This window comes from Rhyacophila brunnea, unplaced genomic scaffold, assembly GCF_057557595.1.
Source record: "Rhyacophila brunnea isolate RB1 unplaced genomic scaffold, BYU_Rbru_1.0 scaffold_9, whole genome shotgun sequence".
NCBI lineage: Eukaryota > Metazoa > Arthropoda > Insecta > Trichoptera > Rhyacophilidae > Rhyacophila > Rhyacophila brunnea.
Genome location: NW_028233361.1, coordinates 27,689,048 through 27,707,196, shown reverse-complemented (window position 1 = coordinate 27,707,196; position 18,149 = coordinate 27,689,048). Strand labels below are relative to the sequence as shown.

At 35.7% G+C, this 18,149-nt stretch overlaps 1 protein-coding gene across 2 annotated transcripts in view; it reads left to right on the top strand.

The window, feature by feature from the left end:
* Positions 1 to 18,149, top strand: part of LOC147063482 (uncharacterized) — a 275,530-nt gene that overhangs the window by 249,696 nt on the left and 7,685 nt on the right. For both annotated transcript variants that reach the window (XM_085959679.1, XM_085959680.1), the window contains 2 exons: positions 2,194 to 2,356; positions 13,151 to 13,320. In XM_085959679.1, coding sequence (XP_085815805.1) covers positions 2,194 to 2,356; positions 13,151 to 13,320 — 333 coding nt within the window. The remainder of the gene's footprint in view (positions 1 to 2,193; positions 2,357 to 13,150; positions 13,321 to 18,149) is intronic.

Sequence of the window (18,149 nt, the reverse complement as noted above, 5' to 3'; positions counted from 1 at the left end):
CCCATTTTCAAAGCCAACTATAGACAGACAGGAGCACTGAATCGCGAGTTACGATGGTAGTGCTACTTATTTATTATTTTAGAATGCAGTGCGGTAACCTGTTCATCATGCACACTCCAATGCATGCCAACGATAGTCTTGGGAAGCCGCTCCTGGTAACCTGTTCATCATGCACACTCCAATGCACGCCAACCATAGTATTGGGAAGCTGCTCCTGGGACACGTTTGTTACGCCACGTTATACGCTTGCATAACAGGTGTGGAAACGTGGCGGGTGATAGAGGTAAAATCAAATATCATGTTCGCAGTAAATGAAGATTTTCGCTTGCATATTTCGTTCAAATCAATTGACTGATTTATTTCAATGTGAAACATTTTTTTTCTACAGACAGTTTACCATAATTATTGCACTCGAATTATTAGTAATAATTAGCACTACGGACGAAATTTACAGTTTTGTGTCACGGCTTAACTATGGTGGGCCTTGCCCATTGCCAACATTGACGTGCCACCTCTCCACCCATAATGGATATCTCCACACCACAATCTACCACAGTTTAAATATTCCAACACTCCATTTCCCTTCTGGTCTACTGAAGATGAGCTTCTTGGGTGTCTTCTTTCTCGAGACATGACGCCCAATCTATATCTCGTACAGTACGTATATAGTTGTACCTTCCTCGCCATTTACCATCTTGATTGGTTACTGCTCCAAAGACCTTATCTCTCTTTGAAAAATATCTTCCTATAACTTCCTCACCTTTTTTTGATATATGCTATAATTCTTAGATCAATATTGGCATTTTGAGGATCTTATAAAGCCTTATTTTAGTTTTCTTTGAGATGAGTCTTTATCTAAATTGTCTCTGTAAACCGCAGTAGGACCCGTTTGCCAGTGTAATTCTTGGCTAGTGTCGCTTTGATGAGTGATGATGTGTTATCATATCACTGTTATCAGTTATCACAATCGTGAGTGATGTTTGAGACACATTTTTGGCGGCTCCTTCCAGTGCGATAAATGTATGTAAGGGCTGTCCTTCCATTATTTATTATATCAATGTCATCGGCAGATCCGATAAGTTACACGTATTTGTGGTGTGTGGTTTTGTACAGCTTTAGTTTAGTTTGCTTTGTGGGAAGTCGTCATTTGACGTGAATCTGTAAAGGTAAACCATAATAGGATTAGGTAGCGTAAAGCGACGTCAAATTTCAGAAATCCATGTGCCAGTTTCCACTATCTATAGCTACACTTTCAAGAACTCAGGCATAAACATTACTTCACAATCGTTCATATCTCGCTGCCTAATAAGAGAGCAGATGCTGGCCATAATAACATAGTTACGTTATTATTTATTGTTTACACGTAATTATTTTTCAAGTACGAGAATTTTCGTGCTCCACATAACGTAATAATAAATAATTGACCAGGCGAACCAGTGAACGAATAACTACTCACTCTTCGTGGCGAATAATAAAATAATTATTTGAAATGGCCTCTTATAAAATATATTTATGGCTGCATACAAATATTTGGAACATTCAATAATAAAATAAAACCACAGACAATAATTTCGAGAATATTTTTATGTTAACCTTTGAGATAACCAGATGAAACTAATAAATTGGCACTGTACTATAAGCTGGTCAAGTTTCATTTCAAAAAATGGTTTATTACATTACTGGCAGGAAGTGCAAGTACGTTATAACAAAATTTTGAAGTGATCCTGACGTCGAAGTTAATTTAATACGTTGATTTGAAATACAAAAGCCAATTACCAATAAGTACCGAAGTTTAGAAAGCGCTTCATGGAGAGTATTGTAAAACCATTAGTTAAATTTGTCGCAATTATGTAAGACACATATAGCATAGTGGTCAGTTCACATGAGCGCGAATCCCGAAGGATGTAGGTTTGAAATTTATTTCGTGTCGTATTTTTTTCAAAAAGATTTTTTCTTGTGGTCTTATATTTCTCAGAAGTGTATGTTTGTCAATATTGATCCAGTCGTTTTGGGTTAGGAGGGAACACATAGTTAAAATTTAAAATATATAGTATGTTCTATATTGTGTCCATTGGTGTCACGGGAAGAAATCAAAACGCTGATCAATAGACAAATATTAATTTTAAATATTATATTAAAAATATAATGTCTAATACTATTGCAATTAACGATTTATTTTCTCTTCTTTTTCAGTGTATGCAGGCGTATGCGGAGTACGAAATTGTGAACGGAGCCTATGACATCTCGTGTCCTGACTCCGGTTGCCAAAGGCAGGGCGTCATGAGGCCTGCGGAAGTGGAGGCACTGGTGCCTCTGGACCTAGTCGATAAACATAGGAAGTTCAGACTTAATCATGGTAAGCTCACGCATATAATATCTCAATTATATAAAAATACAACCCGTGCTTTACACGTTCACACATTACTTGCTTACGCATTGCATTGGTGGAACTGTCAATATTCAACCTTATTGACACAATATTATGGTAATAGCGAATTTGGAGCCATTTATGATATAGGTACCTACTCAATTCTTATTTAAAATCGTACATAAGTGAAACGGCAAATAATTTTCAACACTATGTGTCATGTGGAACGAAATTTCGGCCGCGTTGAGGCGCGTTGCCATTCGGAGAGGATAGTCGACCTGCAGGCCTATGTAACTGGTGATATAAAGTCACCCGACGACATGACGTAATTGTGACGTAAGCCAATACACGCTCGAGGCAAGCCGCCCAACACACACTGCTCACGATAGATATTATTATGCGTTATTTTCTCGAATGCTATTATCACTCCGGTAGTACGTCACAATGATGTCATATGACGTCATGTCGACCGGGCGACTACAACTCACAAGTTCTAACATAAGGCCCCTGTTCGCACGTCATTTTCTTTTGTGATGGAGTCAGATGAACACATTCTTAAATCGTGTAAAGATGACTTAAAAACGTTCCGCATGTACTTGAAAAAGAAAACATGCCAATGAATATACTATTATAATTACGAATATAATAATAAATATAACATAAAAAGGACGCATGTTGAATTGTTATGACAAATTATATTTCGTTCGGTTCGCGTCATTTGCACCCGCGACCTGCAATCCGCGCATCTCCTAGTCACGATCTTTTTAGACCATGCCTCAGCTGAGGTATAGCCTTAAGTCGTCAATTGCACCAAATCAGGAGGGTAAAGAAAAAAGAGGCGGGTTGAAGATTTCATGTAAACCTCACCTCATTTTGATAATTATTATTGAACTATCGTTTACGTTCATAATAGTGTTTTTTTTATTAAAATATTGTTTAATCAACGAATAATAATACAAAATCGTCAGAACGTAGCATTATCTATTGAATATACCTACCTACATTATTCCGGCAGCGCTAGGAATCTTCAACGAACTGTACGCTTTTGTATAAGAGCAAGATGCACTTCGGCATGATGAATAGGTCAGAAAATGTCAAGTTTAACTTCGAGTTGGTATTCATAAAAAAGCACGTAGCATAACACTGAAAATCAATCGGATGGTAATTATAGAAAATTTAAATTATAGCCACCATCTTGGTATATTATGGGCTTCCAATTATTGCTAAAAACTCAAATTTTAGCCCGATCAAATAATAAACTAATAAATAATAAACCGAAAATCAATCAAATCATACGGTAATTATAAAAAAAATATTTTTCTCCGTTATTTTGTAATTATATGGCTCATAGGTGGTACAATATCTTAAAAATGTAATAGATATGCTTCTGAAGTGTTACAAATTATGTGTGTCAATCATACTCGTTTGAAAACAACGTTTTTATTAGGTTAATTTTATTTATTGATTTTTCATTTTTCTGAAACCGAAAGGATTGTTCTCACCTTTCTTGCTAGGCAACCAATCGACTCGAATGAGATTCACTAGGTCACATTGACTGCCGACCAGATAATTACTAATTAATTACAACATTTAAATATCATGCTAATTATATCTAATGTCCATTTAATAGTTACGCGCCTAGCGCGTCTCTAGCACTGACAGACTTAAACGACTAAAAGTAGAAAGGACCTCAACTTCGTTCAATTCAACTGTGTCGAAATGTAGTTCCTACTTATCAAGTGATTTTCAACTATCATTCAACGTAGAAGTGGTGAAGGGTGCCTGTTGAAGTTGTAGACTGTGGGAGATAACTGTAAACAAGTCCTGGGACAGCCATATTTACTGGATTTGAATTTGAATTTTGTTCACTGTTTTACTGAACAGAAATGTTATATTTTACCTTTTTATGATATATATTAAATGAAAAAAAGACTAAAGATTCACTACAATCAATGACATTATTAATGGACGACGCACTCAATACAGTAGCTAGCAAGTAAATTCGCGCATTCGCATGTATAGGTAGACGTCACGTAATTTCCGTTATGCGATATCACGCATCGGGAATTTATAGCAATATGACCTTTATTGTAATGGCGTTAGAGCAGTGTTTCTAATGTCAATGTTCATTTCAGCGAACCCGTTCGAACCGAACCATTCGGCAGACCCAACAAAAAGCATCAGGAATTTATAGCAATATCACCTTTATTGTAATGGCGTTAGAACAGATTATGCCATTCGGCAGACCCGACAATAAAGTGAGTGTCATTTTCTTTTCCAGATGATTCGTCCATATTAATGTCATTGACTACAATAGATATTTTTTTTTAAATAATGCCCAAACGCTAAGCTAGAAAAATCTACTAGTTGGACGTTTTGACCGCTTGACCATCTACTCCAGCGTGGTTAAATGAATGTCCCTATATATTTACAAAAAATTATCGCTGTTGGCACTGGAGAGACCATTAGGCTTAAATACATACAACCTCAGGTCACGTTATAGTATGCCACTGGTTTTGATATTGAGTGTGTGTTATTTTTACAATACGTGTGTAAAATCGTATGTATGTGTTGTATGCGTGAAATGGTCGAAGTTACTTAGAGCCTCTTTATTGTGTTAGTGCCATAGTTAAACGTTTATAGGCAATTAAAAAAAATGTTTCTTAAGGCGGTAGGGTTTAAATAATAACCTAGTATGGAGCCTTCGCTACTGCAACATACAGTTGAACGACTAAATTCGCCACGTGCGAACGCGGCGTAAGTCTTATACATTTAAACTCGCCAATTTTTAATTAATCGGCGTCTATGTGGTTTCGGTGGAAGTACCCATTTGTTTAATGAGTGCTTACGACTTTTACGCATAATATATTTGAATTAGTACCTAATACTTATATAACGTTTTAAATTTATGCTACCAGGTCTGTATAGGCGTTTTGAAAAATCTGGACAATATTCACATAAATTTAATTGGAATCGATTTATTTTCCTTGTTTATCATTCGAATTACCTTGATTACTTGGTACCTGTGATTTTTCCTGGTTTAGTAAATGGCAATGAACTACGAATATAAAGTCAATAATATTTAGTAATTTCTTAAGAAATCTATTCTAAAATAAAAATTACTTTACTTGGGAAAACCCCCAGAATCACACCAATTAAATCTTATAAAAAAAACGAATTCGGTCTAAAGCTTTCCTCCTGTCTGGCTAGGGCTATTTCCACTAAGCTACGATCCAAGCATATTTCATGAGGATATTTCGTAATAGGTAGGCATAATTATTCTGTATTATATCTATCAATCTAGAATCTACATATATTTCTTAGTCTTCAGTCGTTCCGTTCAATCGTATTGATGTGATTATTGCCTATATGTGCGTATTATCAGTCATCGTACAATGATAACCATTTTCCAATCGGCTCTAATGACAACGTACAATAAGGTATCCATGTTATTTTTTATCATTACCATGATATTTCGTACGTCATAACGTGTCAATATTTTTCTTTTCCATTTAAATTTTCACTGTCACGAATGCCCTGATAGTTTGACTGCAGTGGTTTCAATAAGTATAACATTTCTCAAGTAATTGACTGAATTTTACATCGTTGACTTCGTGTCGTCATTAACATCATCAGCCTGAAAGAAAGCTTCTCCAAACTGGTTTCATTCCTTAACATACACTTAACTCGAACCTCTTCAACCTCTTATATACATACATACAGTCATCCCCACAAAACAAATAATAAATAGAATACCGATAGGCTATATTCAATACGCCGCGTATTGATGCAGGGTTTTTGAATGTGTGAGTGTCCTACGAAAATGAAGCACGCATTATGCACCTGCAATAGTGTGTAATACACCAACATTAAATGAGCGTAAATGCATAAACCGACAGCAGTTTTCAGTATTCGAAGTACAATGCATTCTTGTCACATGTGTAAGTTTAACCTGGATTCTTCCTTACTCGAGTCGGTTACCTGCTATCGCCTTACCCGATATTTCAGTTCCCATTATTTCTGAGTTCCCTGGTCATCCCAATACATGACTAGATTTATCAAGCAATTATTGTGTACTTTTTTATGCTCACACGTTATGCACAGAGTGCACCTCGGCGTACCAGGCTGTTGTACTCTAACTACCACACTTATACTGAGGGTCCGTGTTTCACTTACATGTAAGTTGGTACGAGAAGTAGAAACTGATTTCAATGGGAGGACACTTTTGAAAGCATTCTAGCCAGAGATTGTGATTTCTCGACGTTTTTCATGTATCAAAATTCGAGAATTCTTGAAATAACAAATATTTTTTTTCTCGAAAATTTGCGATTAGTTTTTTGTTTTATCTGGTATTGACGACATTCTAGAAAGGCCGGAATTTTTTACTGTAAAATTTCTTGAGCTCTTTTACTTCATCCGGCCAAAATTTCCGTTCAAAATCAATGCCTTATAAAATCTCATTGATGATTTTTCTTAAATTAAAAATTCGGAAAATTGACTTCTCGAAATACGAGATTAGCCTTTTCTGATTATTTCTGAAGTTTTTTAGTCACAACCTCTAATTCTAACACAGCTTGTGAATAATTTCATCACACATACATCCATCTACATACATATTATTGTGTTGTCCCAGATAAATAATATAAGTACTCAGTGGGTACTACACCGTTTCGAGTTGTTTGCCGATGATATCTCTTATCGTTTTAGCAAAGGTATTAAACATAACTTTCGTCCTTGTTTACTTCAATAATTTATCTAAACAGAATACCTGGAATATTAATTATAAATTATAACCATGCATCAAATGAACGAACTCTTTTGATTAAGGGGCATAACGACTGCCTGTGTATTTTCCAACTCATCAACGCGTACGTCATTCGCGTATTTTCACATCAATCTAAATATTGTAAGCTCTCCTCATATCCATCAATAATAAATATTATATAATATACTCTATGTATGTTGGTACTAAGTATATCAATTTATTAGTTTAATTACACTAATTACATAATATTATGTACTTCAAATAATACGGTAACTATCGTATCTGTAGACGCTACTGTTTAGTTTTTCGTAGTGCATTCTCAAGTTATAATTTGGTTTATCATATTTGTTGTATAAATACTAGAATGTATACATAATATAATTTGTACCTTGCTCTAATTTTACATAAGCGGATCAGTACTCGTGGCACGGCGATTCCTACTTATGCACTTATGATTTCTGAGTATGTATCTACATTGCACTTCAAATGATATCGAGTGCACCTATGTATGTCATTAAATTAATGCATTCTAATATATTATGCAGTTCTGTACTCCAAACGTCATGATACTTAAGCACGTTTATATTTAAATGAAAGGATTTCTATTTTAATTTCTAAAAAAATGCATGTTTTTTAAGTTAGCAAAACTGTATTAAAAAAGAATTACTCAAAAAATTAACTATTGTACGACAACATCTTCTTGGCTACGTGAAGGAAGGCGCTGTTGTCGACTAAATGGGAGGAGCTTGTTTGTTTATAATGGAAGTGCGGTAAAAAATGGGAGGACCATGTTAGTTCACAGTTTTAACACGTAGCCAAGAAGATGTTGTCATAGAGTACACATTTAAGAATACATCCGATCCTCGTTTTGTACGGTTTTTTTTGCACGGTTTCGAAATATCACGGTTTAAAAAAAGTAAGTACCGATTATTTTTTATTTACACTGAATTTTTTGCTTTAATTAACACGGTTTAAAAATACTAAAAAGAATAAAAATAGTATGTAGGTACATATAAATTTATCAAAAAATTGCGTTGCAATGGACCGTACGCCACTCTTGCATAGGTACATATATTGTCACCGGATGCCGCCCAGACATATATACGTACATACATGGCGCCACTAGTCAGTCACTTCGGGTTCGATAGCGATGAGAATGACTTTTCGCCAGCGAAAAACAGCAGTAAACGGGCACGCTTATTGTCAAGTAGTGACACTGAATGAATATATGTATTTCTCTGTACTAAATTTAATTTAAATCGAAAACTATGTATTTTTATGTATAAATAATAAATAAATTCGATTTATTTTTGAGTTCTAGAATTTCGTATTTTGAGTTGATATTAAGTAATCTACCATTTTTGTATGGGCACCTTATTTTTTTTTTACACGATTTGGTTTGCACGGTTGTCTTTGGTACGTATCCCCCGTGCAAAAAGAGGATCGGGTGTGCTTATCAAACTACATGTTTCAATGATTAAAATAATCAAATAATAAAACTTCAAATTTAATCTTCTTGATTATTAATATTTTTGTCCACAGTAATTAATATTATATCCGAAGTAGGTATAAGTTTTTCTTCTTGTCGTATATTCGTCACAGGACGATCTTTTCTGTATCATCTAATCTACCACCCGGAACAGTTTCGTGAAGCTGTACTCGCACAAATCACTGAGCTTATTATTATAAAGCCACGAAATACAACGTCGTCCTCTGCTACGTTTAACATTGATCTTTCCTTGGATGACAAGTTGGGGAAATTTTGTATTTTTGGCCTCTCCCCTCCCCTCCCCAGTTATTCAATATATATGGAGAGCATATAATGCGAAGAGCCCTAGATCATTGGCAAGGCGGAATAACAATTGGTGGCCAGAAAATAAATAACTTAAGATTCGCAGATGATACCACACTAATCGCTGCTGATGAAAGAGAACTCACAGAGTTGCTACACCGGGTAGAGTAAGAGAGTCGCAAATACGGCCTCCTTATTAATAGGAATAAAACCAAGTTAATGGTTGTTGATCGGGCCAACCTTCTACCAACACTAAGTACACTAAGTACACTCCAAAACCTCGAAACAGTCGACGAGTTTGTATATCTTGGATCGACCATCAGTGGAAAGGGCGAATGCGAAGCGGAAATAAGAAGGCGCACACAAATTGCAAAAAGTGCGATAACACGCCTTACCACTATATGGAAGGATCGGGGAATTTCGATTGCCAGAAAAATGATGCTTGTGCAAACATTAGTGTTCTCGATATTCCTATACGGAGTCGAGTCGTGGACCCTGAAGGCAAGAGAACGGAAGGCAATTGATGCCTTTGAGATGTGGTGTTGGCGCCGAATGCTTCGCATTTCTTGGACGGAGCACAGGATGAACCAGTCAATCATCCAGGGACAGATAAAGGAACGGCTCTCGACGATATGTCTGAGAAGAATTCTGCAGTTTTTTGGACATATTGTCAGGCGCGGACCGGACAACCTGGAGAGACTGGTAGTTTTGGGTAGCCTCCAGGGAAGGCGAAGCAGAGGAAGAGCGTCTGCGCGATGGAGCGACCAAGTGAAAGAGCTGACTGGGGGCACCATCCATTCTGCCCTGAGAGAAGCGGAAGATCGAGAAGGATGGAAAGTCTTGGTCGCTCAAAGGATGGCGAAATTTAAATGTGGTCACGATCCTCAGCCATGAGTGCACGACCAAGAAGAAGAAGTCCTCTCATAGTGTGGCCGATGTACTGTAGTTTTCTGGTTTTGATACTACGCAGAAATTTTCGGTCTTTTCCCATTTGTCACCCGTTTAGTCCAAGGAATTCTGAGGATGCGTCCATACAGGCACATCTCGAAAGCGTCAAATCTCCGTGACATCTCCTGGTTTAGCGTCCATAGTTACATACGGCTACATACCGGTAGTCCCAGAAGTACCCGACCTGACGAATAGATAGCAGTTGTTGTTTGAAAATAATGACCATGATAGGAAGTACCAACCTTATAAAACCTAAGTTTGAAGTTTGACGACGCTAAGTTGTTCAGTAATTATTTGTCAGCCATCAACAGTGAACGCTCTCACTGAATTTGGAAACATGGAAAAAATTGGTCATAGTTATGTGATACAATACTTTCATTTGAAAGGCTTCAGTCTAACCAATATCAAAGCGGCGCTAGATTCTACTCTGGGGGTGTCTGCTCCTTTGTTTACAACAGTAACATATTGGGTGGCTGAGTTTAAACGAGGCTGTTCGAGCTGCCAAGACGAACATCGCAGTAGTCGACCAAATGAGGCGACCACGCCAGAAATGCTGACGAAAATCCACAAAATGATATTGGATGAATGTCGACTGAAATTGCGCGAGCTAGTAGACATGGTAGGCATTTCAAAAAGTGCTGTACATCACATATTGACTGAAAATTTGGACATGAGAAAGCTGTGCGCAAGGTGGGTGCCGCAGTTACTCACAATGGAACAAAAACAGCATCGTGAGGAGTTTTTGCGTCTATTCATAACCATGGATGAAACATGGGTCCATCACTTTACACCCGAGACGAAAGAACAGTCAAAACAATCGACTGAAAGGGGAGAATCGGCTCTAAAGAAGGCGAAGACAGTTCCATCTGCAGGCAAGGTCATGGCGTCAGTTTTTTGGGATGCGCGTGGGGTAATTTTCATTGATTATCTTCAGAAAGGAAAATCAATCAACGGCGTGTATTATGCAAACTTATTGCAGCGTTTGAGAGATGAAATCAAGAAAAAACAACCGCATTTGGCGAAAAAGAAAGTTTTGTTTCATCAGGACAATTCGTCAGTACACACATCTGTTATCGCGATGGCCAAAATCAATGAGTTAATGTTCGAATTGCTTACTCACGCACTCTATTAGCCAGATTTAGCCCCCTCGGATTATTTACTGTTTCCAAACTTGAAAAAATGGCTCGGTGGTTAAAGATTTGCCAACAATGAAGAGGTGGAGTCTGCGGTTGATGGCTATTTTGAGGAGCTCGACGATTCTCACTATAAACAGGGTATCAAATCTATTGAACATCGCTTGGAAAAGTGTATCGACCTAAATGGAGACTACGTAGAGAAATAAAAATATTTTTTCCCAAATTTTTTGTGTTTTCTTTGTTAGGTCGGGTACTTCTGGGACTACCCTCGTACAATAGAAAAGGATTGAAAAACGTAAAAGCATACCATAGTAGGTATAGATCCGTGCTAAGGAGGCGTCTCATTTTGAGAAAAGCACTCCTTGCTAACTCAATTCTTGTTTTCAATTTCAATTTTTTACGTAGTTATAATAAAATTATTTATAATAATTTTATTGGGTTACGTCATATACCTAACGCCATATTGAAAATATACATAATTTTTATAATACGAATATTTGCACAAGTAATCACTTAACTAGTTTCGCAACCAAGTAGATAATAATTATTATAATAAACAGGTCATTGGCCGCCAGCTTGTTTTCCTATCAATGTATTATTCTAGTTGCGTTACGCAGCATTTGGGTTATATGTCATATCACCGTAAATTAATGAATAGATTGGACGAAGTCATTCAACCTTATGAAACTCTATTAAACTTTCCCCGGACCAGTTTCCTTGACCCTTCGAGCCTCTCTGTCCTCTGCAAATATAATATACATGCCTACATAACAAAGTTTACATGCACGTTCACGTCATAATCCCTTGCGCCTGCGGGGTGTTATCACTATTACCAGAATATCGTTAATAATCCACATATTTTATAAATAAATATATTTTCTTATTTATGATATTTTGACATTCATATTTTTGGTATTATGGGTATATTTGGTTGTAGGTTTAAACATGTACCTAAGAACTAGGAATTTTTTACATTGGTACTATTTAAATTCGTGATAATTAAATTATGTTTTTAGTCATGACTGACTACACAAGAGAAAAAGATTTAGGGATGTGACATTCTTCATAACTTAGATAGGCTCAGAAATATTCAATATAATATTAGAAAAAAATCTTGAATTGAGTGGGATTCGTACCACACCTTTCACTATACTGACAAGGCAATTGCTCTCATCGCTAAGCTACCGACCCTAGGAAATATGGGTATGGAGACGCTAAACATCGCTATATTGAATCGATTCTCAACCATTTTAATGAAAACAAACTTGTATCGCGGCCACATATTCACTGGGCACGTTTGACTAAAATTCATACCTACAATCATATTTATGTAGTAATTTTACTTGATGACATTATAAAATATATATCACACTAGCTGAAGTAATCGGCTTCATACAACGAGCTCGCTATGCATGTATCTGGTTACATATTGTAAAATGTACGTATGCAGTTCGCCGTAGCACAGTTCACCGTAAGCTGCTGTATCAAAAAGAGATGGCCGCATAGCATTGAGATCAAAAAATAACGCGTTGTTCTAGGAGCATTTATTTCATCGTGAAGTAACTTGTGCGTATGTTATAAACCATTTTTTAATTCAATAAGAATATGACTTTTATATTGATTGATATCAAATATCTGATAATGACGCCGTCATTATTATCAGATATCTGATAGGTACTACTTGATACTTACGAGCACCTACTTGCGAACCTACGTTTGAGTCAAACAGAATTTTATATAAATATATACGATATGATTGTATTTATAATTTACTTAAATACCTATTTACTTATATCTTTCCCTTGTATTTCGGTGGTTTTTATTATTATACTTATATAATATATGGTATTTTAAATTGTTTTAAAAACTTTCATTTAGATGTGAATTTGATATCAATGCTATACGACCAACTGCATACGTACAATTTTCCGGACACGAAATCTGTGAGCATCTCCCACTGTGACTTTTATTTATTTCACGTCAGCTAAGTGTACCTATACCTATAATACGACGCATAAAAATGTATGGAACAAACGCTAATGTGTAAATCATATGGTGTATATTAGTTATTTTACGTGTGACAAGTAAGAAACATGGAATGAAGTAAATTTTTTAAAATCAATGTTCTATTTTATTTTCAGAGGTCGCCATGGACGGCTGCCGGGCGTTTTGCCCACGGGCCGGCTGCGAAACGGTGTGCAGGGTGACCGGCGAGGGGGCAGGGCCGGTCCCAGGAATCGGCGCGGCCCCCCCTCAACCCGTTCGTTGCCCAACATGCGCACACCACTTCTGCAGCGCTTGCACCAACCAGGTGAGAACGATACATATGTTTAATTCTCCGTTTGATGTGCTTACAAAGCAAAGCGTATACCCGAACTTGAATACCTAATCATAAATCATTGGAAACATTTTATTTACATTGAAGGCGTTAGGATGAGTATATCCGTTATTGTTTCCCCGAATGATGAGATAGTAGCTTAATTCTTGTATAAGCCTTATGGAACTTCCAAATTGATTATACCGACCGTCGATGATATGTCGTCCAGATTTTCCCATTGGCTGGGTGTTCGGACATATGGAATGAATTGACGAATTGAGTGCATGGTTTAGTCCAGTGGTTTCCATTACTACGCCTCCCTTTAAAAATAAATCTAATCTTGGCGCCTCCCCCCTTTATTTCATTAAATACAGACACCTTTTTAAATAGTCAAATATGTACTAATACAAAAATGAAATAAAAAACTTAATTATAAAAATAAACAAGGTTTTACTACTTTTATTATATTCATTTTTAAATTAATTTGTTTTTCTTGCGATGGATGTTTTCTATTAAACGGGATCGATATTTGGATTTCATTGCAGCTAATGGAGAAAATCCCATTTCGCATAAGTATGATGTTACGAATGGTAGCAGTACTTTATTTATTTATAACTTGCAATGCATTTATTGACGAAGTATTAACAAAGAAGAACAGATGAAAGAAACAAAGTAGTTTTTTTTTACTATAAGAGTAAATTTGTGATGTGTGTTAATCTCACTTAGCCGGGCGACCCGCCACGCTGAGCCCCTCCTATTCCTATGCCCAGGCCCCCAGGCTCGAACCCTGTTAGCCCCCCCCCCCCCCCTTGTGGGGGCCATGGATTCTATATCCACGTGAACTTTGTCAAATCGAGAACTTGAAAATAAATAATGTGAAAAGTGCATTAGAAAACTATCCACGTTCTCAGTAAATAGATTTTTGTTTGCTTCAATATATCTGGCGCAGAAATCTTTTAAAAGTGGAAACATGACGAACTTATTTTTTTGTAATTTTGATTTCCAATATTATGATTTGACCCTTTATATAATTTTTTCACGAGATAGACAGCGCGCTTCACAATCGTACCTATAGAAGTGATGTATTATAAAATTAGTCTTTATATCTTCAGACAGGTTTGCAAACAACGTTTTATAGGACTGTTTTTTATGTAGTTTATAACTAGCGGCCGTTTTGTAAACTATCCATTTTTTGCAAACTGCAAACCTGTGGCTACATTTGTGTTAAACTTTTCGCGCCTCCATTTGCATCACTCCGCGCCCCAGTTTGGAAATCGCTGGTTTAGTCAATGTACAAATTTATTTTCAGGAATCGATTAAATTTAGAATGAATTGATTTGTTTGACTTTGATGAAATTTACTAAATCCTAGCACGATTTCAAATTTTGATGTTTCCACAAAAATACGAGGGGTACCTACGTTCGGGAAGCGAGAATCAACTGATAGAATAGGACTGCTTGTAGGTGACACCCGATTTGGTCTGGTTGACTATAGGTTAAAATAATGTTGGGCCAACAGTATCGTCTGGAGAAATGTAACCATTTGCGTCATTAGTAATCAGATCACGAATTAAAAAAAATGTGTATGTAACATAGTATACCACCTGTTTTTTTTTCATTTACTAGCTAGGTACCTATTTTTACTATCTTATGTTACCTAGATTTTTTTATGAATGACATTGAAAATAAAGTTCGCTTATCACCAGGCGGCAAACATATTGTCATTTGTGTTAGAGATATTTATAGACATTGATTATGCCTTTATAATAGAGTTGGTTGGCAGAGCAAACAAATGTGATAATTTTGTATGTCAAGGATTGATCGCAGTGAGGATTCATTGCGAAGGCAAAGATGACACTGCGGTGAATACTGGCATTGGCGCGGCGCCATAGGGTTGCATTTTTTTTTTTAAATATAATTTTTATCCTGATATTTTCACATTGACAAAACAAACAGACCACAATGCAGTAAAAAGTAAACTGTTCTTAAAATGAATTGCTTTTTTTCGAAGCAGTAGGTATGAGTTTAATGAATCAAGAATTGAAGTCAATAGACGTATAATTTAAAATATGACAAAATAAATCAACTTGTGGCACTAAAAAAATTGTCTAAATTGCGTTTGAGAATTGCTTGTAAGTAAAAGTAAAAAAACTTAGGTCCTAATGACGGCGTATTTTCGAATTTGATAGCGGCTACCAACTTGGTCATCCTGAAATCTCAAAATAAATCCCGTTAAGTAATCGGACCGAAGATTATTAAATCTCCCGGCGTATGCCTTCAGTATAAATGATAAACAAATATACAATATGACATAAAGACTATAACACCATGCTTGGCTGGTGTAATTTTGTGTAGGTATAATGTTTTCATGGCTCTTTTTTTCATTGAAAAACTGTCGCCATTTGACTGAACGAATGAAAGTAAACGTTAAATGATGGTATGTAATATATAACTATCTACACGTACATATTACACAATTAGGTATTTACTACAGGAAACGGGTTGTTAATTTTTGACCATGTTTTAGTTTTTATTATTTTATCCTCACTGGGGGAAAAAAATTGAACGACAATGAAATATTTTTATTGTAAAAAAACCTCGGCAATTATAATTAAAGTCTACGTCAGGGGTTTTCACCGGTGTGCTCGCTGCAAAAAAATAGTAAACGATTTGTATTTTTGGTGTATATGTTACGCCGAATGTGTGAAATTGCGTATTACATAAAATCGGCAAAATTTTGCCTATTTCATGAAAAATGCAAGCCCGTTGCTTTATTCTTGAATTAGGCTGTAGAATGTAGCGCTACGGTGGTGTTTTTTGAAACTAAACCAAATGAGTCAAATGCTCATGCATTGGTCAAAATAGATGGTCGCGCTCCGGTGGTGTTTTTTGCAACTAATCAAACTAACCAAATGTGTCAAACGTAACGTCATTGATTATATAAAAATATACCAATCAATAACTACTTCAATGACGTTCATATCCATTTACTATGCCCAAAAAATTCTAGAACTGTAATATGATAACAGAAGAATTTTATTAAAAGGTATTTTCGCGATTTGATTCGTGCTTGTGTATCAGGCAATGGTCGATTGTTTGTGTATGATTTGATAGTTTGTTGACGTCTTGTTAGCTAACCTCAAAATGGACATTCAGTTGAATTCAGAATTAAAAAACCTAACATAACCTAATAATAATAATATTATATTATGTCCAATTATAACTAATAAAGCCATCCGTATTAAATTTACTTTTTCTACTGTCATGTTGACAGTTTAAGAATTCCATACCCTGCCAAATTCACGCACTTGGCAGATAAATTGCCTAATTCATGAATAATGCAAGCCCGTTGTCTTATTCATGAATTAGGCAACATATTGCCGATTTCCTGTAATATGCAATTTCACACATTCGGTGTAACATATACAAATCTTGAATTACATTTCACACATTCGGTGTAACATATACAAATCTTGAATTACGGCGGCTCTCGTGGTGCAGTGGGTAAGGCGCTCGCCTTCCACCCGAGAGTTCCTGGGTTCGATTCCCGGTCATGACAAAAACATTTATGTGTTTTTCTCAAAGCCTGGGTGTTTGTGATTGTTCAAAATTACTAACAACCACCTTGTACGAAAAAGCAAGGATATGGTTATTAATAATTCTAAAAAAAAAAAAAAATCTTGAATTACAAATAAATATTTCACAATATTAAATAAATGTATGTTTGACATTCGATAATATGTAGGTATATTGCATTGGAAGATTTATTAATATCGACCGGATGATTTTCCGTTTTGGTGTACCTAAATCGGTGCAAATTTTCACTCTTACATGACTCAATGGGTGAACTAACTTAAAATATCATGTTCCTCTCTAAATTTGGAATTCTACGTTATTGGAAAATATTAACTTCTCAATGCGTTATTTTAATATACACAATTTTTCCATAAGAGCTTGTATATGTAAATAAAACCAAAATTAATGCCTAATCCATTTTTTTATTTTATGGTGTTAACTTTCAATAATTCTTGCGCATCTATTCTATACACAAGGCTGCTATCGGCCTTATCGGCCAGACCACCAGCTGACAATATCAATTTGAAGCGGACGAAACCTGTCCTGACCAATATTAAAATAAGTGGACTAGTAGGTACATATTACATATTGTGTTTTGTTTTATTAATATTTAAATCCATTCCTAAATAAAACCCTAGTTATACTTTTTTTATTTATTAATATGGAAGTCGCCCAACATGAAATTAGTTATAGTTTACTATAAAATGGTTTTGAAATCACATTTTAGACAAAAATGGATTTATTTGAGTATGCAGCTTAACCCGAGCGCCAAAGATATTTTCTTACATATTTATATTTTATACTGTAAGTATGTCTAAGTTGTCTATATAATCAATAATGTATACTACTTATTCGTCAAATTATATGCCCACATTATTGAAACAATTATTATCGTGTTTGGTCATGAATATTTTCCTGTTGAAAAACCGGTTGGGAACCTCTGTTCTATGACATTAGTATTATTATGTGTTGGTGACCTTTGGGAAAAATAGATATCAATATTAAGTATAAACCTTCAGCTGTTTCCTGTACCTTACTAAAAAAAACACTACCTATTCTTGAATCGTAAAATTAATAGTAATACTAAAATTAATGTTATGAATCTACTATTAATATGGCAGTGGTGATAACTCCGCACTAAGCGATTATTTAACACATATACTTACCTTGAAAATACCAGTGACGAAGATTCGATAGCAAATGAGCAAGTCCGAAGAAATAATATTTTGTCTGTGAACTGCTGCATCA